The 26,636-nt window shown below is 28.5% G+C and overlaps 4 protein-coding genes across 4 annotated transcripts; 2 read left to right on the plus strand and 2 right to left on the minus strand.

The window, feature by feature from the left end:
- Positions 1–1,837: 1,837 nt before the first annotated feature.
- Positions 1,838–2,391, plus strand: OCT59_001383 (uncharacterized protein; the record flags this gene model as incomplete). The annotated part of the gene is made up of 4 exons (XM_025331846.2): positions 1,838–1,858; positions 1,936–2,045; positions 2,127–2,152; positions 2,234–2,391. The coding sequence occupies 4 exons, from the start codon at positions 1,838–1,840 to the stop codon at positions 2,389–2,391; spliced, it is 315 nt and encodes a 104-aa protein (XP_025181359.1).
- An 8,327-nt stretch (positions 2,392–10,718) lies between these two features.
- Positions 10,719–11,087, minus strand: OCT59_001384 (uncharacterized protein; the record flags this gene model as incomplete). The annotated part of the gene is made up of 1 exon (XM_066139528.1): positions 10,719–11,087. One exon carries the CDS (start codon positions 11,085–11,087, stop codon positions 10,719–10,721), a length of 369 nt encoding a protein of 122 aa, XP_065988926.1.
- Positions 11,088–12,567: 1,480 nt separating this feature from the next.
- On the minus strand, positions 12,568–12,870 carry OCT59_001385 (uncharacterized protein; the record flags this gene model as incomplete). The annotated part of the gene is made up of 1 exon (XM_025325409.2): positions 12,568–12,870. The coding sequence occupies one exon, from the start codon at positions 12,868–12,870 to the stop codon at positions 12,568–12,570; it is 303 nt and encodes a 100-aa protein (XP_025181361.2).
- Positions 12,871–18,797: 5,927 nt separating this feature from the next.
- Positions 18,798–19,502, plus strand: OCT59_001386 (uncharacterized protein; the record flags this gene model as incomplete). The annotated part of the gene is made up of 1 exon (XM_025331847.2): positions 18,798–19,502. The coding sequence occupies one exon, from the start codon at positions 18,798–18,800 to the stop codon at positions 19,500–19,502; it is 705 nt and encodes a 234-aa protein (XP_025181362.1).
- Positions 19,503–26,636: the final 7,134 nt, after the last annotated feature.

Raw genomic sequence — 26,636 nt, forward strand, 5'->3', positions numbered from 1 at the left:
AATATAAGATGACAGATGACCAATTCAAACGCCAATATGCATTTGATTGTTCCAAAAATATAACATGATTTTTTATATTTTAAAGGATTATTAATAATAAATTATTAATCGGAATCTTTTAGAATCATAGAATCACATTAACAATAAAGTTCTTATGACATATTTTGTGCATGATTATTAATTCATTATATAACTATTACAAATCATTTAAATATTTCTTATCATGTTTCACATATTATTTATATATTTAAATTAATTGTTACATAATTTGATTTAAAAATTTAAAAATAAATATTATAATAAAGATATAAAAAGGGTTTTATTGATCTTATTCATTATTCCTTTTACAGAATTTCATTACCTTATTAAGTTTAATTCAATATGCTTTATTGTTTTTTTGAATTCTTTGTTTAATTCTATATAGAAGTTTTTAAGATACACGTTCAAAAGAGAATAAGGAAATACGACATTACGTGTTTTGGCCAAAATTACGAACCAAAAATTATGAAATTATGTCCCGGGTTAAGATCACCCACGGGCATGTGATCGGATTCCTGAAAATTTTTTATTATACTAAATTTGATATACCGCGCCGGTAACACATATCAGATAATATAAATCATAATGATGGAATAAAACACAGATTAATTAATAATGTGTGGCAAAAGCCGCCAATAAAATTTTTTATTTTTTTTATTTATTTTTTGGCGAACCGTCTTAAAGAAAATTTTATTTAGCTTTCTTATTTGTCCTCATATATTTAAAATAAAATATATATCGAGATTTAAAATAGAAAGTATTTCTTCATGATTAACCACAGATTGGATTGAAGCACTCTAAAAATAGACTAGATTTATTTATCGAAAATAGACGGTAATTCTTTCATGATCCACCATTGTTCTTTTTTTCTCCAGATTCGACAATGGGGTTGGATTGGTCCTAAAATAAATTAGATTTATTTATCGAATTTAAAGTAGACAGCAGTGTTTTTAATTTTTCAGATTCGACAATGAAATGGATTGGATTTAAAGCATCCTAAAAATGGAATAGGTTAGATAATATTATTTGATGGATTGATGAATAGAATCATCAGGGATTTTAATTTTAAATATTATCGATCATTGATATCATAATGATTTGATAATATAAGGGGCAATGCAATATGTACGATAATACGATCATATACAATGATTGAAGTAGTACTATGCGGATAATAATATAAAAAAGATACACATTGACTACTGTAGATTTATTTATCGAAATATAAAATAGACGGTATGATCCACCATTGTACATTTTTCTCCAGATTCGACAATGGGATTGGATTGGTCCTAAAATAGATTAGATTTATTTATCGAATTTTAAAGTAGACAGTAAAGTATACATTGTTTTTATTTTTCAGATTCGACAATGAAATGGATTGGATTCAAACATCCTAAAAATGGACTAGATCAGATAATATTATTTGATGAATTCATCAGGGATTTTCATTTTAAATATTATCGATCATTGATATAATGATTTTAATAATATAAGGGGCAATTTAATATGTGCGATTATACGATGATTGAAGTACTATGCAGATAATAATGTAAAAAAGGCAATGACACAAAGAGATATTAAAGCTAAATCGATAACAAACATTGTCGTGTAATATTGATCTCAATTATTATTTTTTTATATTATCTTGTATTTGAATTGATCCTTATTATTGTTTTTTTATTTTGAATCCTTTCTTATATAAACCACATTATTTTGACAGGGAAATTTCAAATTTCTTTAAATTTTTTTTATCATTTTTGAAAATAATTTATTAATAATCAACAAGAAATAAAAAATGTGCAAATTCGGTCTTGAAGTAAATAGATTTATTATTGTTTTTTTTTTCAAAAAAAAAATATCAAATATTTTTAACGAGGCGTGTTTCTCTTGTAGGAAAATAATCGTATCAGACATTCCGTGAGAATGTATGGACATTTAGATGATTGTTTTATAAGGATTAGCAAGATATTGCCGCAATACACACCAGAACAAATTGAAAACCAGTAAGTAACAAAATATTTGTGCATATTCTTTTTCTTTTAAGGCAAAAACTTTAATATTTTTTTGACAATTTTAAACCTTAGTTATAATAAATACCTTGACGAGGAAGGTAAGTAAAACAGACCTCTTTAAATATTTTCTTTTAAAAAAATTAATTTTAACCCATCTTTTATTTTATGTTTTTGATTAGCCCTGCCGATAAATTATGAACGTATTTTGGAAACATATGAAAAGCTTCAAGCGATAAATATTAAGAATGAACGATTGCGGAAATTAGTATTTATATGTCAAGAATTTTATTCTTCATTGAAAAAGTCTGTGGAACAGAAAATTCATATTTATATTTAATTATTTTCTTGATGAGATTAATTGATAATTCATTGTTTGTTATCTTGACTTATATATTTATCTTTAAAATTTCAAAAAATTTTATTAAAAGTTACTTAAAACTAAAATGTAGATACATATAATAAAACTTAATTTAAAAAAAAAAAATTCATAAATATTTTAAAATGTTATAAAATTTTTTCAATTCACGAATACTAGTCTTATGTATATTTGCAAAAAAAAAATCCCTTAATTTCGAAATCCGGCTCATTTTTTCTTGCATCATTGAAGAATTACTTAAACAAAATTTTGAAAAAAAAAAGTTTTATGTTCTGTTTTTTTTATTCCTTTGCAGAAGCAATCTTATTACTAGAATACGAAAAAGAATGAATTTTTTTAAAAAAAAATTATAATGAATTCGTTCTTGTATCTTTTAAGATCAAATTTAAAATTAATATACATTGAGCCGATTGAGCCGTCGAGAATGAGAGTACGAATAAAAAAATAATCGAATTTCAATAATAAGAAAAAACTACAGAAACAAGAACCGAACAATGACACTATGATAGCAGTAGTACAGTAGTGTAGTCTCCGGCAGATAGTTTATTGATTTTGTATCTTTATCTTTTATAAACTCGTCGACGTTTTAGAAAGTAAATACGATGTTGTCGGCAATGATCGTTTTGCTTGACATTGTGAAGATGAAATATAAGGCGTTTTAAATAAGAAATGAGAGAAATATAAGGCCGAGTAAATAAAAAATTTATTTGTCCGGTCTAATTATTTTTTTTAAATAGAACATGGTGAAGGCCTGAATACGCCAAAAAATGTGGTATTAAATAACAAATTTTGTGAACTAATACAATTCGAATTTTTTTTTTGGGTTTGTTTATTAATTCCTAATCATTTCTCTGAATTAACCCTAAATGGATTTATTTTTCTTAAAATATTTTTTTTGTTACAATAGCAATCATAAATATAATATTGAGAAAAAGTTTGAATAATAACATAATAAATATATATTCATTATTTTCTTTTTTAAGGAAAAAAGCTAAGAAAAAATAATGATAATAACAAACGATAATAAAATAATTGGTGCATCGAAGGTGCATCAAAGGAATTTTATTCGTCAAAAAAATCATATATATGAGTACAAAATTTTTTGTGATCACTGGAAAAATTAACCAAATTAGGCTTATCGAAAAATATACGTAGTACATTATTATATATACTACATGCACATCTATCAGCTATAATACGACAGTAAAAAAAAAGAAAATTTTCATAGCATATACTATACAAAAAATTTTATAAAAAAATATTTTCAAGAAAAATTTATTATTTTTTTTTTGATATTTTCTTTATTTTTTTCTAATTTTTTTTTTTTTTTAAAAAGAAATAAAATACTTTTTTCTTTGATAATTATTTTATTTAAACTAAAAAAAAAAAAAGATTATTTTTATTTATTTATTTTTTTTTTAAACAAAAGATGCCAGATGACCATTTCTGAAACGCCAACGTGCATTAGATTCTTCTTAAATGTAATCATTTATAGTTGTTCATTAAAACCTGATGGAATCAAATAAATCCGATTTTTTAAAGTTCTCATGACAATTTTCTATTCGTTAGAAATCATGCGAAATATTCTCATGCATGTAAATAATCAAATCGCTATTCATTTTTTTTCATTTTTGTTCCTTTTGACGGAAGAATTGCATAAAATACTCCTTTATAAGTTGCATTTGCTACGGATTGATCCTTATCAATGATCTACGATTCTGCGATTGCTATTATGTCCCTCTTTTGGAAGTCATATTTTCTTTTTTTGGTTTTATTGATTTTTTATTTCAAATGATTTCATTTATTTAGCCCCTTATGTTTAGGAGAAAAAAAAAAAATTAATGAGTCAAATAATATTATTAAGACAAATCATATTATCAAGACGCGACGGTGATGTGACTAACATTTATTTTATTGAAATATATTCAAATATATATTATTTTTTAAATATTTTATTGAGTGGAAATAATTTATGTTTCTCATAACAATATTTTCAATAAAAAATCTAATCCGCTTGTACCTGAAATTGGATCGTATTCGTATAATATATGTACTGTATATAATATAAATTAATTTACAATAATAATATAATTTATGCTATTTATTTGTGAGTAGTAAACCATATCACATTACACTTGATTGTATGTAGATCCGTGTGATGTAATTGCTTTCAAATAATGAAAATCTATTTTAAATTTTTACGTGTGATTCGATCAATTTTTTTGGGCAAAAATTTACAATAATATTTATATTGACTGTGATGGCGTGATGCTAATATATAATCCATATTATATACGAGAAATGAAATTTAAATAAAGAACTCGGCTTCAATTGCATGACTTTGAAATGATTAGCCATTTTCTTAAATGTATTTTCGAGATGCAATCACGGGACAAAATTATCATTTATTTAGAACGAAAAAAATATATTAAAAAGAAAAAATTTATTTTTTTGTTTTGTTTTTAATTGTTATAGATTTAAGCCATGAATGAATACATAAACTATACATGACAATTAAAGTGGATTATGAGAAAATAGATCTTAATAAATGAAATCAATTTAAAAGGGAAAAACAAAAGAGAGGGGAAAAGGGAAGACGAAAAAAGAAAGGGGAAGAACGAAAAAAAGAAAGGAAAAGAATGAAAAAAAAGAAAGGGGAAGAACGAAAAAAAGAAAGACACCATTGTTTGATTTAACATAAATTATCATTATATGATTATCAGTTAAGGGTAAAATATTCATATTAAAGGGACAAATCGCTTCTGCAGGAAGAGTATAATTAAAATCCATATATTTTATTTTAAAGAATGAAAAAAAAGAAGGGGAAAAACGAAAAAAAGAAAAGGGAAAAACGAAAAAAAGAAAGGGAAGAACGAAAAAAAGGAAAAAGGAAAAATGAAGAGGTGAAGGATGAAAAAGGGAAAGTGGAAGAGGGATAAAAAAGCTCAAAAAAGTTACTATAGAAAGTCATAATGTTTAATTCCATAGAAGTGAATTATATTATCATGATAAATTCATAAATTATTTAATTTTTCAGTAGTTTGGTAAACCAGATAAGGTAATCTGCACATTCTCTTAGGAATGATACATAAACTCTCCAGTATTGAAGATTTGGAAATTAATTCTATGAAAATTAAAAAGTTAATAATATTATCGTGATTTATAGGCGAAATAGGGGATTTGATATTGTTGGCCCATTTATATATTAATAAAATTAAAAGAAAAGAGTGTATGGGAAAAATAAAACCAAATGGATATTTGGTATTATTATATCACATAATTTATATTATGTCGTGTGATTTTATCAATTTTCATGCGAGAAAACACTTTAGGTAATTCACAACATAGACTTGTTGGTCCATTTTTTTTTAAAATAAATTTATTTGTTTCAATAATATTTTATATTAATGAAGAAGGCGAGAAAAGGGAAAGGGGAAAAGGAAAAGGTGAAGAATGAAAAAGGGAAGAAAGGAGCGTGTAAGAAAAACAAAACCAAATGGATATTTGGTATTGTTGGTCCATTTTTTTTTTTAATAAGAGAAGGCCCATTTTGACCAGAGGACAAAAGGTCTCGATCAGCTCCAGGTTCTTGAAGAACAGGGAAAAGTGTGAATACTGAGGACGCGGAACCGGAGCGTGAAAATGTAGTTGAATATAACTATCTATTGAATAATTTTGAGAATTTTTGGAGCGAGAATAATTATTGGGAGTATAAATGATCATGTTTGGTTTTTGATTTGGATTGTTGGTTTTATTTTTTCGTTTGTTTTTTTTTTGAATTTTTTTACTATTCTAGGAATTTTTGGAGTCTTTTTATAAGAAATGTTTATTAACAGATTTATTATTTTTTTCGGAATTCCTAAAAATAAATTTGCTTAAAAAGAACAATTACATAAAATGCAACGTTTTATCATAAACGCGTAATTATTAAGATCTTCATTTTATTGACATTAAGAAAGAAAATTATATTATCATTTTACTTGCCATTGCTTTGTTACTGTATTAAGCTGGCTAGTTTTGCCTAATCTGTTTATCCATTTTGAAAAGCTATAATTAATTTTAATTAGTCAGACATTTATGTAACATTAAAATTTATTTTTATAACAGATCGGTTTTTTTTCCTTTAATGCTTTTGCTGCTTTTGTTGCTTTTGTCAAAATTACGAGTCACATTGGCTGATTTATTATTAATTAATTTTCTAAAAATAATTAATTAACAAAGAAAAATGTCTTTGTTAAAAAGCATGCGTGTTGCACTATGACTCATTTTTTTTTTTTAAAAAAAAAATTTGAATTATTTTATTATGGTAAAGGATATATTAGATTAGATAAATATTAAATTTGTGCGACTTTAAATTAAAGTAAGGGCGATTTTAAATTAAGGGCGACAAAAAAAAAGTTCGTCGTATCGCCAATGTTTTTAAGGAGGTGGTAAACATAGTTTATTTTAAATCTTACAGTTCTTACACGCAGGCAAATTTGCCTGCAATTTTACCAAAAATTTGGCTCATCATTTTTTAGATTTATTTTATTTATTTTATTTTTACTTTAGAAGAGATGAATACATCGCCAGATACAGACTCATTATGACAAAAAGGCATAATATAAATACAAATCTAGACTAGATATACAAAATCCAACAGGCGGACTCACCCTTCGTAAGGAAGAACTGACCATAGTCGCCATAGCAGGGCACGAACAAAGGGAATTAGAAACTAAAGTAAAAGTAAGGGGAAACGTAACCAGAAGTAAATAAAGTATTCGAACTATCTATAAAAGCAGATAAGTCTAGCGAATGAAACCACGGTATTATCAAGGGTTCGTCTTTCATTGCTATAAGGGCATCTATAGAGCCACTCAGTATGAGCGTTACGATTTCGTATGCGATCCGTCGGAGGGGGAGATGAAGAATCACGTTACGACGATGATTCTTGAACGTCTTTTTCGTAATATTATTAGCTGTTTTCCATTCTTTGAATATTGTATTATGTAATTTCCATAGATTTCCACACGGAGATCGTGAGCGAATTTTAATAATAAGTTTTTAGATTTGATGGTTTCACGGAAGGGTTCTAATAGTTCATTTGGTATATAATTGAGTAAAAAAGATAAATAAATAAATGCTCATTTTGAGCAATATTATCTGAGGCTGATCTTGTCCACGAAAAGATCTTGCAAAATCTGATAGAGTCTTGCCAAATGCAGGTTGGTATTTCGGCGTGTTCAGTTAAGATTGCTTATAATTTAATGACGAAATTATTAAAAATAGGTGCTAATAAAGTTAAAGTTTCTTGACATTGCCAAAGATGTAAATTAGTTTCATTTTCTGTCTTACAAAGGAAACATGTTTTGAGTCCTTTCAAAATGTCGGGATAATTTTTGTTTAAAATATCAAGCGTTGGTAATTGTAACGTCGACGCTTTCATTTTCCAACTTGTGATTTTACTAAGTTGGCGTGCAGTAGGGCGGTTGAATAGATAAAAAGTCATCCAAAATTTGGTGAATTCCCAATTCACTAGTTCAATCAAAAGTTAATTTTCGTATGAGATGTAACGATTCATGAGATAAATGTTGTTCCAGTTTACGATATTCTAAAGGTTTCTTTAAAGTGGAACGAATGTTCCTGTCAATTACATGTTCTTTGTTAAAAATGAGCGAATCATGTTGACAGGAAAGACCATTACGATTAATATCACATATAAGGTTGTTACGTGTGCCTTATTTAGCTAATGCATCATCTTGGTCGTTAAAAAAATTATCTGAATGTGCTTTCACTTTGTTGAGTGTAACATGAAATTGTAATCTATCGATAATTTGTTTGATAGCTTGCCAAATATGACAATTGTTGACTTTCTGTAGGCGTCTATCAGTTAGTTGAAGTGTATAGAGTGCATTGAAATTTGAATGGTGGCTTGTGAATCTGTGTGAATAATAATGCTACCATGATGTTGTGGACAAATTATAGAATATTGAAGATCGCAAAGCATTCTGCTCTACTCGAGCTAGCCCAGTTGTTCAATCGAGCGTGAAAACTCAGTTAGCGATGAAAGTAGCAGCCAAAACCCATTAGGGGAGTCAAATTGTCTAGTGGTCGAAATAACGATCCATCTGAATAAAATTCAAGATTTTGGAGGTCCGATAGTTGTGTGGATTTGTCAATGAAATCTTCATGTATCGAAGCTGAAAGTAATAAAGTCTTGATTAAAAGGGCATTCAATTTGACTGACGCCGGCGCTGGTTGAATAGAAATAAGATTATTAATTGAAGGATGTATTGGAGAATTATCATGATTGATTAAATTAGATCTTATACGGAAATCAGTAAAGACGGTAGATATGTGGTTCGTTTAGATACCATGTCTTCGAATTTGTAGTACCGGTTGTACGTTTGAGTATTGTTGAAATTTTAAAGGTATGAGACAAAGGAACATTAATGATACATTTAGGGCGTAAATCACCGCTCATATAATAAGACGTATGTAGGTTGCATCCTTGACATTGTATGATATAGGTGTCACGTGATTTTGGCGTGCCATTTTGTTCCTTCGACATTGAGGGTAATTAGTTGCTGTGAGTAATTTTCCATAAACAATATCTTTGGATGTATTCGACCAACATGCTATCCACAATTTTTTGTTGTGATAGTCGTATGGAGTATGGGATATGTTAGGAAAATGTTTTTGACACGCGGATTTTAGTGTCTTTTATGGTGTCTTTTATGGTGAAGTTGAGTCCTTGGTCGTTAGGATTTAGTACTGTACAATGTGTTCTAACAGGAATTTAAACCATCCTTGGACCAGATTTGTTGTTAAAAGATGCTTTAAGGAAGTGGCCATCTGAGGAGAGTAATTGATCTAAAAATATAATCTTTTTTTCTTTAAGCTAATAAGAAATTTAAAAAATTTGGTAGGATGAGTAATAAAATCAGCGATCGGTCTCGCGTATTAAGAGAGAAATTGAAATCAAAAGATAAAGCGTAATATTGAAAAATACACAATAATGATTCTAATCTATTGAAATTTTTTAAAGGGGAAGAAAAAAAGGATAATGTTTTTTGAAGATTAAGAGTCCAAAATTTTTCCTGCGAGAAAAGTAATGAAAATTTGATTAATTCGCTCGTTAAGCAAGAATTAAGTTGAGCATTAACGAGCGATGCTTGTACCCGGATCTTGTGATCGAAAATGTTAAGAATATTGTGGTAAATAGGGTTATGGAGTACCGTGTTATGAATATTTTTTGGAGGTGATAAGGAGGATTTAAATACCGAGCGTATAATTTGATTGAATTGCCTACAAATACGTGCTGGTATAAATAATGTTTGTGAGGTATTCTATTCTGGGGATTAATACTTTATTTATCACGTAAATAACGTGATCGTGGGTGAATCCTTTTTTTTAATCTATAGCAAACACGTCGAATAATCTGCTTGATTTTGTTGTAAGTGAAGGTTGGGGAATTATCCATGTTAATATAGACTCCCAGAATTCTTTCGGATTGAATTTTTTTTGATGATTTTGACTTTGACGTCATCGGAGCAAAAAGGTAATGATAAGTGGTCTAGCGTTAATAGGTCTTTGTCGTTTGTGAGGAGTTTGGTTTTCTCTGTTGATTTTAATATTTGCGAAATTGTAAAATTCATCCGCAATTTTCAGATGATCCTGGAGAACCATGTTGATCATCCAGGTATCCTAGGAGTTTGGTATTGATGTTAATCATGTGATGAGATTCAAAAGAGAGTCTTGTGGCATAATTGCGCACATAGTGTATCCTCCATCATTAGTCGAATTAATACGCTCGAACATTGGATCGTAGTAAATGATCCAAAGTAGGGGGGATATGATTTCTCCTTGGATAATGCCTATATCTAGATCATAGGGTTCTGATAACAATTCATTTAGTATAATTTTGTTTGAGTGATTGGAGAAAAGATTAATAATGAAGGTTATAAATAGTTTTGGAATATTAATTCGTCCCAGAGCCTTTTCCAAAAGAGCACGATCGTATGCCTTGCTAAGGTCTTGGAGTAGAATGTGGAGTGTTTGTTTGTAGATTTCTGGTGATCTAGGATTGTTTTAATCTTTAGAATAATTTCATTTGTCGAAGATCAATGGACTCCGGCGAAGTTGTTTGGTTGTAGAATATTGGTAATGGCTAAATACGAATTTAGTCTTTGATTGAAGATTTTGACCATGAGTTTTCTAAAACAATCCAGTAAAATGATGGGACGCGTATGTTGAATATCATAGTTCTATCATGTTGGTTTCGGAATTGGATATAGATGTGCGGTATTTCATTGCGACGGAATGTATCCGTGTTGTAAAATTGCGTTAAAAAGATCTACTATAATAATTAAAAAATTTGAAGGTAGATGTTTAATAATTTCATAGCTGATGTTGGAGGGTCCTGCAGCTTTGTTGATAGGTAAGTCTTTTATGATTGGTAGTAATTCATCTAACGTGATAGGTATTATAAATTTGTCAATTGTATTTTTGACAGATATGTTGGCGCGGACGGTAAAATTCAACCCAGCTTCTGGCATCGGAAGCAATGGGTTGTATCGATCTGGTGAACTGCCAGTTTTGCCGATATTTTTGTAATGATCGATGTGCGGCGTTCGATTCCTGTTGATATTGCGTAAAGAAAAGTGTGCCTTCTTCATCTTCGAAGACAAGGCGGTCGATTATAATTTTCTTTGGGCTTCGGTTAAGGAGATTATTTTTATATCATATTTTTCTTTTTCTTTTTTAAGGTTAGTTTCAATCGATGTTTGTAAAAAATTCAAATTTGTAAAATGTGTGAGAAATGTGATAAATTAATGTTTTGTGGCCAATTGAAATTCTGATGTAGATCTTGTGTGATGTGTTTTCTTCCAGACTAATATAGGTTGTGTCGGAATGTTAGGGGATTTTGGTAGAAAAATTTTATTAATCAATCTAATTTGTTTATTTATAAATCTGGAATTGTTTTCTAGGACTCTGCTGATAAGGATATTGATAGCGATCGCTATGTTGATTTTTGATGATCGGAAAATTTGCTTTTTTAATAGCATGTGTAATGGCTTGTTGAATTCGTTCAAATTCCTTATTGATATAAGTCTAAGGAATTCGGGTAGTGTTGGGATTGGAATAATATTCGTCCCATAATGTATTATGGAAATCATTCCAAATTTCAGGAGTGATTTTTTTGAAGTTAATCTTGTCGTTAAATCTGAGATTGTCTGTGTTGGTTTCAAATTTTTCATCTTTCAGTGATTTTTGCCTATGATCGCGCTTGATATAAAAATATTGGTAATATCGTGATCAGAGGTAAAGTTTTGTTGATATTAGCAAAAAAGTGTTGAAAAAATAAAGTTTGTGAAATGAAAATGGGGTCTATGTAAGAATTATGTCCGCGAGAATTAGCCCACGTGCTGATAATTGATGGATTGAATTTCTTGAGTGCGTCTAAATAATTGTGTCTTTAATAAATGAAAAATATCTTTGTGAGATTTGTTTGTTGACGTAGAATCGTTTGTGGTATTAGTTTTCGTCGGTTCTATGTTGAAGTCCCCTATAATGATCGTTTTGATATTAGCGTGATTTTTTGCTTGTTTGATATGTTAGTCTAATTGGTTGTAAATGCAGTTAGTATTTGGAGGTATTTTCCGATGATTTAGAATTTTTTGGAGGGATGTATTATGTATATCGCAATGATATGAATTTGAATCGATCTTTTGAAAAAAAAAATTGATATGTATGTATCGACCAGGTATAAAAATAATTTTGTGGTAGTGTCTAAAAAGTTGATCTGAAAGTACAAGACAATTACGACTAGCGCTGTTTGAAGGGCTAGGGTTATTAAGGATATGAAATTTAATCAGAATTAGGGTCAAAGGGTGCAAAAAAATGACAATTATTTTCGATCATATAATCACATATGTGAATGACGTTTGTCAAGCAAAGCGCCTTGAATATTATGAGATCAGATGCTAAAGAAAGGTTGGGAATTTAAATGAGAGATAAAACTATTTATATTAAAAATAGGAAAATGTGAACTTTGGTTATTTGAAAGAATCGCACTCGTACCGTTGTTATCAGAGTTGGGTTAAAATCAAAAAGGATTTACAGTAAGAAGTCCAAAATGTGAGTCGAGGTGAGAATTTATCTGCCGAAGAGGCATGAGACCCAGGTGCTATTGTTTGAAGATGTGTCGATTTGAGCTGTATTTTGTTGTGGTTCTACAATGCCATTTACAGTAGCTGTTGTCTTCATTGTTGATATCATACATTTCGTTGTCGTTGTTGAAAGTGTTGTAGATTTTCCGTATAGAGTTAACGTTGACATCTGATGACTCTGATCGTTATAATATAAATGACTTTCATCAATGAAAGTCGCTGTCCCATTAGTGGAGATAGTATTATTAGTGTTTGTGTATGTGATTGGATTTGGATTGTTACGTTGCATGGTCTGTGATTAAGTAGATGTACCCGGTGGTATAAAGTTTGTGTGGAATTGTTGGACGATAAAATCTAATTTTGTCCATGGTTAATTGCATTACCGAGAAATTGGATACGCCTTTGTTCGAGCGTGGCCGTTTGTGATTGAAGTACGTTGTGATTTTTGATAATGTTTTCTAATCATTTATTGTGATCGTGAAAATTTCTTGATGCTTTCTCCTAATTTTTTTTTGAATTTTTTTTTTTTTGGTAATTGAGAAACTAATATACTTAATTTCCCATTTATTAAATTTGATATTTGTTAAATTGTTCTTATATAATCAGCATCACGGAGGAAGATTTTTGCTATATGTTATGATTTGATCCTTAATTCTTACGTTTGAGCGCTTTTTCCAGAAAATTTTGCATATAATTTCATTAATTGATATATTTGAAGATGATAAAATAATGAAAACTGTTTAAATGTGAGTTGCTAAACGGAATATCAGAATGTGAAAGAAGTTGTGCAATCGGAAATATGCACGTAACATTTGTCTAGATTTTTATTAATAAAAATAAATTTTCAAATTAGCTAAATGAATATGAATTTAATAAAATATTAACTTAGAACCTAATTAATACTACCTATCAATTTGTAATTTGAAAATACCAGCATATACTATATCAATGTTTCCAGCAAAATTTTAAATTCTTGTTAAAATCTTTCCATATTATTTCTCTATATTGGTATTGCTAACAATTATTTAATTTGTTCTAAAGAAAAAAAATGACCAAAAATCGAATCGAATAGGGCGTTGATAAATTAAGTTGATAATGAATTTATTGTAAATTCATTTAAGTGCTTAGGATGTTGTAGATATTAAAAGAAAGTAAAGAAAGTGGAGATGAAGATTGTATAATTTGTTCATTTTCGTTGCCATGTGAGAAAAACCATATTTGCCAATTTATTATGACCGTCGTCATAACATTCAAACAGTCGACCTCTAGTTCTACTACTCAACTCTTGGCCTAGCATGGAACGCATTATTCTTAATGACGCGGCAAAAGCTCGCTGAACAGGATATGTATATTATATGGTGGTTATAAGTAAGGGCTCATGGTATATTCATAGTAAGCAGACGATATTCTCGGGCAAATAATTTCGTCATGGGAGAAGGCAGTTTATCACATGTATTCCTACCAATACAATTATGGCCCATCCATCTACCTATACCTCTCTCTACCTTTGCCTCTTTCTCTAATATTCTCCTTAATTTCTTCAATATAATCAACATTATCATTCTGTTCATCGTTAATATCTAGCTGCAAAGCGTTCCATATTCTTCGTTAGTTTCCACGTATTTGAGCTTTTAAATTTTTTAAAGCTTTGTAGTGGCTATCAATTGTATTTGATATACTTGTAAACTTGTTGCTCTACTCAAAACCATTTATCATTATTGGAGTTATTGCTGGTTGCTAAGGTGTTTAATCATTTCGTAAATTATCGCTTCCTCATTATTAGGTAAATTATTTAAATAAAATTAAAAAAAAAATCTTTGTTTGAAAACTACATTTGTACAATTTGCTTCTGGTGCATGATTAAGTTCATTAAATTTATTAAATTTGAAGTAAAAAGTTGAAAGTGATAGGAAAATAAAAAATGGGAGATTCGGAGTTTTTATATTGTTTTGCATGCTAATTTCCGGTTTAATTGACCATAAAGTAAAGTAAATCATGTTGATCAATGCACCTGCGGATTTTTTTTTTTTTTTAGATCGGTATTTAGCATTATTAAAAGATGTATCAATTTGTATAAAGATAAAATAAAACATTAAGAAAAAGAAGAAGAAAATCCAGCTCTCCAATCTACGCACGTCAAAGATTATGGTAAGTGGCGAACTCAAGCACCTGCGGAATTTTGAAGATTCCGGAAAAACTTCACTATTGATAATCTTAGGCAAATTTGATCACATTTTTTGTGTAACAAAAATAAGTTTCGCATTTCGTTACTATTTTGACAGTAATTAGTAGTCAAATTATATTGTTCTACGAGTATAATATTTTGTATCGTATAAATAAATTTAACACTTTCTATTCTTTGATTTTTTGAACAATAATAACTGATAACGTTATATGTCATTATATGTAAAAATTCTAAAAATAGTTAATATATGAATACATTGTCAAATTGCAAATTCGCCCAAGTAAAAAATATAGAACATTCGTTTTTAGTCCTTTTTTTTAAGTTGATCATGAGAAATCAAGACTTTTATCCCATGCCACTTGTATATTAATTATTAGGTTAATAATACTTCTTTTTCTTGAAAAAAGAAATAATATATATATATATATCGTGCAATTGACAATTATAATATGCGTAAATAAATACATTTCATTTAATTTTTTTTTCGTTTTACACGTCCGTCAGTGGAAAATTCCCTCTTTCTTATATTTAACGTTATGAGCATGAATTCCATTACCCTTAAATTAAAAATTCACTCAAGATATAACGTAAAAATAATACTGATTATGATGTTATTTTTATTGTGGGCCGGAAACCTCTTAGAAGAATGATTGGTCGTTCTTTTGTTTTGAAAGTTATATAGTAAATTACAAACTTTTAAATTTTCCGAATATACAGTACTTTTGAAATATTTGACAGAATCTTAAGGTAACTATTAATTGTCTCTCAATATTTATTTAACATTTAGACTAAGTTATTATAATAATTATTGTTTTTTTTATCCTAGTTTATCTATGGTAACGAAATTAATGTTTTGACCATGGATTCATTGATGATTTTCTTAACCCTGATGAAAGCCGCAACGAACTTGGATCCATTGTCTTTGTTGAACTTAATTAAAGCCAAGCAACGTGAAAAGGGTAATCAGCATTATTGTCAAACGTTTCCAACTAACTGACATGATCGAATATCTTCAATCGTACCTTTATCGAAGCTCGATCAAGTTGGATCTACGAAAACATTTTTACTGAACATTTGATAACGAAGATTCTCAACAACTTAAAGATGGTCATCGGTCCTAAAAGACCACGGTCTCGCGGTCCTACACCTTAAAAAGACGGACCGGTCCGTCTTGATGTAGGACCGCGGTCTTTCGGTCCTGTAACACGTACAATAAGACCGACGGTCCTTTTAAGGACTGCAGTCTTTTTAAGACCGATCATTCTTTTTTCTTTTTTCTTTTATTACTTTACTGGAACAGTCTTCCTTTATAAATGAACACTAATTATATAAATTTATAGGAACCATTCCAGACGTATATTATAAGCAAACAACATGTATTAAGACGGATTTACTATACTTTATTAACGTTAATTTTCTTTTTTTCCTTGGAGACAGGGAGACAGTCTTTTCTAGAAGTTTCAATATGCATGTAATAACTTTTATATAAAGACCGATACAAAGACCAGGTCAGTCTCAGGACCGGTCCTACTGCGCCAAGAAAAAATGAAAGACCGCGGTCCGGTCCTACAAGTCCTGGGACCGACCGGTCCAGGACCGAGTAGGACCTGTAGGACCGATGACCATCTTTACAACAACTACAACCGTTAGTTATCTATTTGATCTGTAAAGACACAAAATGCTTTCTCAACTTAGATCATTTCAATAAATTTTCTGAAGAGCAATTGATCAAGTTTTTACAAATAGATGGTTTATCAATTGAAGAATATGATTATGTTGGAATGCTGTGCACGTTTAATAAAATCATAACGTCTTCATCATCATCGGCGGCAGGATTCGTACGAGATCAAACTAAGAAATAAACCAGGTGCCTTTCAATTTAAAGATTATGAGGTATTTTAGTTGGTTTATGTCTAAATAATAAAGGCTCAGTAGAGCAAATTCATTTTCTTTGAGGGAATTCGATTTTGCTAATTCGGCTTCTTTTATTCTGCACGATTTTTTATTTGTAATATGAATTTTTAGTTTTGCAAATTAATTAAAATAATACAATTATAAGTTTCACGATTTAAAGCTATGTTTAATATATAGAACTCCAAAAAAATTATTATAAAAATAAATATATCACTTTCCGTTGAATCAGTTGTTGCAGCTGCTGTTTATGAACGAAATACAATTACTGTATTAGGCATTGCGAAACAATTCCCAAGTAAGGGAGCATCTTCGTTAGCATTATTCACTTGTCTGTACAGGTTCTCTTTTTTCAAATATTACTAAGTCGTAATCTTCCAAAATTTCCCTCCATTTTAACCTGCATCAATAGGGTGTGAATTTGCAAAACTATACACATATAAAAAAACACGTTGAATCACACCACCTACAGGCTACAGGTATATACGAAGCTGCAAATTTGCGAATATTACTTAATAATGAAAATTCTCGCATTTTTTTAATAACAAAAAATTCCGTATTTTTTAACAAAATTAATTAGAACTGAACATTTAATACCTCAGTTATAATATAGTATACCCACTATATACTATTTAACTTTTTTTTTTTAATTTTACATATTATATTTATTCTAATTTTTATAATAAAAATTAGGTTTTAATTACATAAAATCGTGTATTTACACAATTTTTTAAGGTGTAAATTGCCGAAATTTTCTATTTATATAAAATACATGTAATTTTTTAAAATACAAAATACTAAGAATATTTTGACCAATATAATTATATGTAAATTACTCAAAATTGTGTATTTACACAATTTTTTATTAATGTGTAAATTACTTAGGTGCTGTCAGATATTACCCAATATTTTAGGGGGAGGGGGGGGGGGTAACTAAAGATCTTAGGCATACAATATTATATAAGGAATTATATAACATATCTTATGGGGTATCAGGGGTAAGCTTTTATATTAATGTGTAAACTACATGAAATTGTGTATTCACATTTAAGGTACTTTGTGATGTTTACAAATTTGGACTCAACGCACGCAAATCAATCGTAATAAATTTGGACTCAACGCACGCAATCAATCATAATAAATTTGGACTCAACGCACGCAATCAATAATAATAAATTTGGACTCAACGCAAATCAATCGTAATTTTGGCGCAGTGCATGATAGTTTTACAAATCTGGATTCAACATAATTTTCTATTTTTGGCAAAATTTACATCATCATATAAAATCTCTCCAATAATATATTTTATATCAAAAAGAAAGAAGGCTTTTATTTTTAGATCAGGGACTACTTAATTAGGAATTGTACAAGTTATTTAATAAATAAGATTTATAGATTATGCACGGTATAACGTAATAAATTAAATAAATTTGTATGTTATTTCTACAGCGAAATGCAATTACATCAAAATATATCCCTTTGAAAATACAGGGTTTCAAAAAAATTAAAATTTTGTAAGACCTTCAGAAAACACCAAAATATGTGAGAAATGACTGGCTATTTACGTTTTTGTTAAATTTTTTTTTCCTCCGGAATCCCGAAAATGCCAAAGTTCATATTTTTCTTATTAAGGATCAATATAGGTTAAGCACATTATTATTTATCATGCTTCGAATCGCAAAATACGTTAGAAAAAACTTTTTGTAGAACCTTCTAAAGTTTTTTAAATGAAATGATTGGTTCTTTAAACAAAGAAATATTGATTCGTACAAATTTACTGGATAGCGCATTTATTTTGACTTAACCCTAGTCCTCCTTTTTTGTATATATTGTATATATTGTATATTTATATTATCGATAAAGATTCTGTTGTTTAAAAATTTATTTATATAATTTAATTTAATTTAATACACCGGAGTTTCGGATTTCAACCTATTAAAATTTAATCCAAAAAAAGTATTTATAATGTTACATCTGCAAATTTCATACCCCTAAAATATGAGGCTTCTTTTCTAGATCTGAAAAAAAAAATTACATATAAATACGATATCAAAACAATTATTCATTTTTAAGAATTTCTTTACCTAAATAAATATCTTCATAAAATTCTTAAAAAAATAATGAAAGAAACCAAAAATACTTTAAATCACAAAGAATTTTTAAAAGTAAAGAATAATCCGCCATGTAAATTAAATATGAAGATTGATGATTTATTACGAGATAGATACAATAATAATTCGTATAATTTGTATCTACGAAATGTATTGGCGCAGCCTAATAAAAAGGGTCGCGGTAGTATATCTAAAAATTTATTAAATAAAATGTGGAAAGAGGAGTCCGATGAAATAAAAAAGTTCTTTAGAATTTTAGCAATAGAAGGGAATCACAGATTCAAATTAAGAAACCCAAAATCGCCATCGACGCAACCGTCACCACAACCATCAAAAAAGAAATTACCGTTACTATTACCACGTCCACCATTGACCCAACCACATGTTTCTTACCAACCCAAATTATTATACGAATATTATCAACCACAACCATTATCTTCACATGACAAATACTGGAACATGTACAAACTATCAGATGAGTTATGTCAACCACAACTGCAACCACAGCTTCAAGTTCAACTGCAACCGCAACTGCAACCGCAATTGTCAACAATACTACCGCAACCATTGCCTCAACATATAAATTATCAACCGTTATCACATGAAGATAATCAGCTCCCAGAATTTTATTTACCGCCACTGCCAGAGCTATTTCCAAATAATGAACACGAACAGCCACAGTCACCATTATATGACGTTTATTTTAATTGGTAAAAATTATAAAAAAAAAAATTATATATAGACCATTTGATATGATGGGTAATCTTAAGCAATATAAGTTATCATATAAGTAATATAAGTTATAAGACATATAAGTAATATAAGCTTTTATTTATTTGTAATTTCATGAAATATTTCTTTTTATATTTGTGATATTTTATATTTAAATTATTATTTATAATTAATACCTGATATCGACTTTCATATTTTACTTTTATAGTTTTTAGCATAGTATGTGTGTGATAGCTTGATGAACGGTAAGGCTATTTCTATTGGAACATTAGTAGAGTTAATAAAATATCTCTCTAATTTTAATAGGAAATTTTTAGTTCTATTGTCTATTCCTACATATTATGTAATATAAGCTGTATAACGAATGATTTTTTTAACTTACAGCAGATTACGATTAAAAAAATTATGATTTGCTAATTTAAGTTCAATTTCATATTCTTATTGATGTGAATTCTAAGTAAAGAAAAAAAACTTTGTAATTAAACAATATTTAATAACAATTGAAATTTTCCTTGCATGTCGGTATGTTGAACATATTACTGTATTTAATTTTTACATAGTACAAATGAACACGTATTTCCTTTGCAGGATCCGATCGTTTCTAGGGATAAAGAATGTTCCATGGTGGAATTTTTACATTATAATAAATCGAAATTATTATCAAACTTTTTTTTATTCGAGTTATTTGAAAAAACATTTTTTTTTTACCGATATACAGTATTTATTGATTAATTTATGTTATAGTTCGATATTTTGGAAATGAAATCTTGTTCCATATTACTAAAGTCATGATGCTTCCATATCCTGTATATATATTCTTAGGAATTATCATCAAGTCCTTTTTTTCTTTTTTTTCTTCAATTTCAATATCAATGTTTATTATCATCTTACATTTATACTGTATAATTCTTGAGTTAAATGAGAATAATTGCACGTTAAAAGTATTATTCTAAAATATTAACTAAGAAAGAATTTTAATTCTAACTCTAGATTATTATTAATTAAAAATTTTTGAATATTTTCTAAACTAATGATGATAGTATTTTGTCAATTTAATATATTCTTATTTGATAATAAACTGAATTTACCGTAATCATCTAGTAATAATAGTAATCTATATAATATGAGTCCATAGAAGTGTCAAAAATGACAATATATGCTATACTAAATACAATTTCATTTTAAAATGCAGGATAATTTTTAAATTAGAATATTTACAAAAAAAAATACAGTGCTTTTCCATATAAAGTAAAGCATTATTTAAAGTATTCTTATTATATAAAAAGTAATCTATTACAATTACATTTACATGTGCCGCCATATACGCATGTAACATTTGGTAACATGCATTGGAAAAGAGCTTATTTATTGCGCTTTTCAAAATTGTGCTACCCCTTATAGGTCATCTGATAAAAAAATCATTAGATTACAGGACGATTACCGCCTGTAATCGTCCTGTAATTATAATCACTCAGAAATCACAACGTACACAGAATTCTGAAAACTGCGATAAATAATTTTGCAATTTTATTATATTTATAAATTTATATATATACTGTATATATTTTTTATGTAAAGACAAAAATTTTATGTTAAAAATGAAGGGTTGTGGGTACTAGGTACTGTTGGTACGAATTGAATTGTACCTGTGACGATCTTGCAACTGTACCCATATCTGCATCGTACTTGTACCAATTATAATCTTTTTCCTGGTGATGCTACCGACTACCGAGACATACGTGATTGATTTTGCCAGATTAAAATTGAACAACTGAACTGAGAATAAAACAAGACGAAAAAATTATACATTTTTTTTATTTTTTATTTATTTATTTATTTTTTTTTTACAATATATATTACTTAATAACAAATAAACAAAAAATAATTATAAATCAACCAGAGATCGGAGCGCCACCTTTAAGACCTTCAAGATTTACCGTCAAATCAGAAAATTTTATTATTGTTTGCAAAAATGATCTTAATCCAATATGGTTTAATAGAGAATAAAGAATAATTACCAGCCACAATAAATATTTTCTTTAAGACCATGGCACAGTAGTACACTATACATATTGGCTAATACATTTACTATATTTACAGAGCTGTCAGATTAAATTACAAAAATTTATTCTCTTGAAAATACAGTAAGTTTAAATGATCAAAAAAAACCTTTCCCTAATTTATTTCTATTTGTTGTATTTCATGCGAGTTGGCGAAAAGCACTTGGTAATTTTCCGTCTTTTGATACTTTAAAAGGGCACTTTTATCACATGATTATGTTTAGTAAATCAAATATTACTATATTACTTTACCCGTTTTGATATAGTTCTAAGGTAAGATACTAATTTTATTATTTGATTAAGTTGTTTTCAGTTAATTTTATAGCTCAAAAAAAAAAAATTAATTTCGCCTAGATGTTTTTTAAGTTAAGTTCACCTGTGTAAATATATCTAAAAAAGGTGAATAATTTTGAAGTTAACTAATCGAACCACACAATTTCATTCGATATTCGGAGGTAAATAGTCTTTTTTTATTTGTATCTTTTTTAATAAATAGGCGTTAGTAACTAACGTTTCATCTTTTCCAGGTTTTGGCCGATCTTTGGACAGTAAGCTTATGAAAGATTTTGAAGGTATTACTAATTCGAAATTTTTTTATATGAAACGTTATTAATTGCCACTTCATTCTTTTTATAGGTTTCAGACGTTGGATTTAATGAGGATAAAACTTTACAAAAGAAGCCGAAAACAGGTACTTGATTCCTATTTCGAAGATAAACTTTCGAAATTCTATTTGGAACGCGGGATGCTATTTCAACGTTTCGAAGGTATTGAAACTTCGAAGTTAATAATTTTTGTTATTTTACTGAATCAAACGTTAGCTAACAACTTCGTTTTGTTTTTTTGTTCTGAACTCTGGTAGAATCTTCGAATTGATTTTTCTTTAATTTTTTTATCGAAATGTTTATTAACGCTTCGTTTATTCTTTATTTAGGTTTTAAGATTTCGAAATCTTGAACGAACATAATTGGTAAGTTCGTCGAATTCGACATATTTTTTACAGATATTTGCTTTTTTTATTTTTTAAGAAAATGTCTTATTTCATTTTCCTCTTTAGGACTTACAATTAAATCAAAATTGGATGGAATGTATAGAATTTCGAAGGTATTTACTTTCAAAAAAAGTTTTTTATAACGAAATGTAATGCATTTCGATTTTCTCTTTTGTAGGTTCGTATACGGCTTTTTAGACGCTTTTTGAGCACTTCAATTTTTTTTAATTTTTAGTTCTTTTGTTAAAACGAAACACTAGTTGGCATTTCGCATTTTCTCTGCTTTTCTTACAGTCAGTCAGCTTCCTGGACTTGGACGCCATTTTTGAAGGTATATTATTTTCTTTGAAATTAGGTATGACTTCGAAAATTTATATTGTATCTTCCTTCTTATTATTTAGGTTTTTTAACGAAATGATACTAACATTTCAGTTTCTTTTTGCAGGATTTTCAGGATTCCAACTTCTTTGAAGGACTGAAAGTGAGATCGTGTTAACGCAGTTTGTTATTTTTCTGTAGGTTTCTATTTCAAAATCTTAAGTGAATGAAATGGCGAGTTCATCCTATTATTTTTTACTATTGCTCACAAATTGTGAAATACTAATTAAAATACATGATTGCACTTACTATATAATGAGATAGTAAATAAACAATTACAATAATTAAATAAAATTGTTAAAGAATTTCGCAGAATCATTTTTGAGAACTTTTTGCTTACAGATCTGCGCAGAAATTCTTTTAATTTTTTGTGACGCGTAACGGCATGTCCTCAGATTTGCGCAGAAACAGACTCTGCAGAAATGCGCAATCTGATTTTTCCCAGTACGGATGAATCATTGTTCCTTACATATCGTTAATACCTTTTTAAAAAACGGGAACAACAGCTTTAAGTGCAGCACGCATGGAACAGGTCTTTTAAATTCCTCGAAGAAGTAAACAAGACATGGATAAAACAAGGAAACTATCCTTTATAATATAAGTAATATAAATAATTAGTCTAAGAAGATTCTATTTTAAAAATATCTGATCTTCACATGAAATTTATCATATCAATCAAAAGATTTACATTATTCATTGATTTATGTGAAATTGTGGCGTATTACGGGTATAAATGATCAACCGTTAGGGCTGATCATTTTTGATTCTAGTGTATAACTTGTTTATCTATACAAATATAATCGTTCAACCGATTCGTAACCAGATTACATCTATGTAAATTTCTGGCTTGTTAGTCCTTAGCTGTTTCTTGGTTGTCGTCTATGCTAGCACTGCCCAAGGATCTTCCCGGTTATGTTGATTGAATAGTAGAATAATTCGCTCATAGTCACAAGTGCAGTAAAATTTACGACAAGCCAGCATGGTCGCAGTTATAGATTGGCTTTTGAAGGCTTTTTGGGGCTAATTATGGGATGTCTCAATATCTCGCTTCCCGTCTGCAAAGTTTCATTTAAAATCTTTTTATGAATCCACTTACTATGATCTCTTCTTAATGATGCAGCATGTCTGTAAGCCTCTTTTTTCAAAAAACAAGTTTTTTATCATTAATTTATTTACTGCCAAGGTCTATATAATGGGCCCCAATTCATTGAATTCTCTTTAAGCTCTTCATTCGCGAGTTTCCTCTGGTAAGAAGTTGTTTGGCGATAACAATTAATTATTCCAATCATTTTGATACATATTTTTTTTTTATTTTTACAGCGAGTCAGAGTATTATAGAATGAATAATAAGTTACCGAAAGGAAGGTAGTAACCTGATTGATAACTTATCGAATACTAGAATCAACCAAACACCATTAGAATCAATCAAAACAACCATTCGACAGCCAATTGCTTAGAATCAACCAAACTCAAATTTAACCTATTCAACAATCGAATTCTTAACGTTAATTAAATCTATTCAAACAATCTAGTGCTTAGAAATTAGAATCAACTATATCTGTAAGTGACTATTTTCTCATTTATCACTTTACAATGTAATTATAAACTTTAACAAACTTCCTTTCCCTTTTAATTTACAAAAAAGATTTCAACATTCATTAATAGAGGGCGAAGATACTTAATTGACCTTAATCCAAAGCTGAATCCGATTTAAAGAACCAATTTTTTTTTTAACAACTAATGATAAACTAATATTAATAGATGCCAGGAAATAATTGTGAAACCAAACTTAGTATTAATGGATAATGCCAGAGAATGAAAACCGCGTTTTTTTTTAAATTAAAAATTATGTGAATGAACAAACCAAATATTTAACATCTAGCGGGTGTCATAAATAATCACCTGCGAAACCCTTGTTTTTAGAACTTATGGTTTATTTCATTCAAAGAAATTAAGTTTTTTCCTTTAAATTTACCCACGATTTGTACTTTTTATTTATTTAATTAAGTTTTTATTTTTATTTATTTATTTTTATAATATAAAGACGAGAATAGAAAATAATAGAGAATAGAACTAATTTTTATTTATCTTTTTAATCAAATAAATTTTGTTAATTGTAATCAACGTGATAATATTGTAATTCTCATTAATTTAACAAGCGTTATATATATATAAATTAAATTTATTTTAATGATAAAATTACGTCTCAAATGTCAGAAGAAAGCGACACCAATATTACAACTTTGAGTAATTTATATTAATTCCTACTTATTATTTTTTCATTATTAATTGTCGTCGACAATTATTTCGTTTTGTTTTTGCGCACGCATCCTACTTGCGATGTATTTTTTTTTTGGTCTGACCTACTACTTATAATTTTTTTCTGATTTGTTTGTTGCCTTCTCTCCAATTATATTGATTTCTTTCGCATTAATTGCATTTATTTTGCCCTATAAAAATAGAATATCCGGAAATTGTCGTCGAGAGTGTCCGGAAAATGAAAGATGTCCGGAAAATTGCAATATTCCGGACACTTTTCGGACACCAGACCGAGCCTCCTAGACATTTTCTGATGGCAATTTCCGTACATTTTTTTTTTATAAGGATTGAATAACTGACTTTTTTTATTGGTTTATTGTACACGTTTGGTCATAGGGATACTAAAATTAAAATTAGAAGATGAGCAAGACGTGAATTGAAGATAAAGCGCGTGAAGTAAGAATGTTACTATTATCCATTTTTTTTTAATTAAAAAAATACATAATTATAATAAATGTAGATATTAGCTTTACAAAGAAGATTCAATATGGAACGCATTTGAGAAATAAGGAAATAGAGACATTGTATTAAAATCAATAATGTGTCCGCCGACGTAAAGTTAAAACATAAGGGGGATCATTGAAAATCGTATATCTTTAACATTAAGAATTTATCAAGATAGGTAGTACAGTCTAACCTCGATATACCGATAGTTTATATACCGATAATTGACATATACCGATGATTTTTTTTTTTTAAATTAGTAACGCGTTTATTAATTATAATCAATTATAATAAAAGCTTACATAATTATTTAACCACAGAGAAAATAAAATAAAATAAAATTAAAAATCTATTACTTAACTATGTAATCTAAAATTCTAATTATTATACCGATGAATTTCCTTTATCCCGTTTCGCAACTAAACCTCATATTATATATAATTTCACGATATAACATATATCGATACAATTCCCTTGTCCCTTTATAGTAATGTATAACAAAATATACTGATATTTTGGTTACCTTGATACTTAATTTTGCCCAGCACCGTAAGTTTGGCTGAGTTAACGATCATATGAGTTTTGAAATTATTATTGGTTGGCTAAAAAGTTAACCATAATGCTGGCAAGAACTAGATTTGGCCCGCATTATCAATATTTTGATATATCAATGTTTTTTTCCAAAAAAAACTGTATCGTCGCACGATAATAATATTATAGCACGCGAGCAATATCACATGATTAATGGGTGATCGGCTAAAATTTTGTTACGTCCAGTCGTCCCATTAAACCATGTAAAAATAAGTGGTATTGCTCGCATACTATAATATATTATTAAATACTTTTAATAATCGTAAACTTTTTAAATTCTGTAATTTATAATTATAAAATTTATCTTGTTTTTATTTTTTTATAATTTACCCT

Source organism: Rhizophagus irregularis, chromosome 1 (assembly GCF_026210795.1).
Source record: "Rhizophagus irregularis chromosome 1, complete sequence".
Taxonomy (NCBI): Eukaryota; Fungi; Glomeromycota; class Glomeromycetes; order Glomerales; family Glomeraceae; genus Rhizophagus; species Rhizophagus irregularis.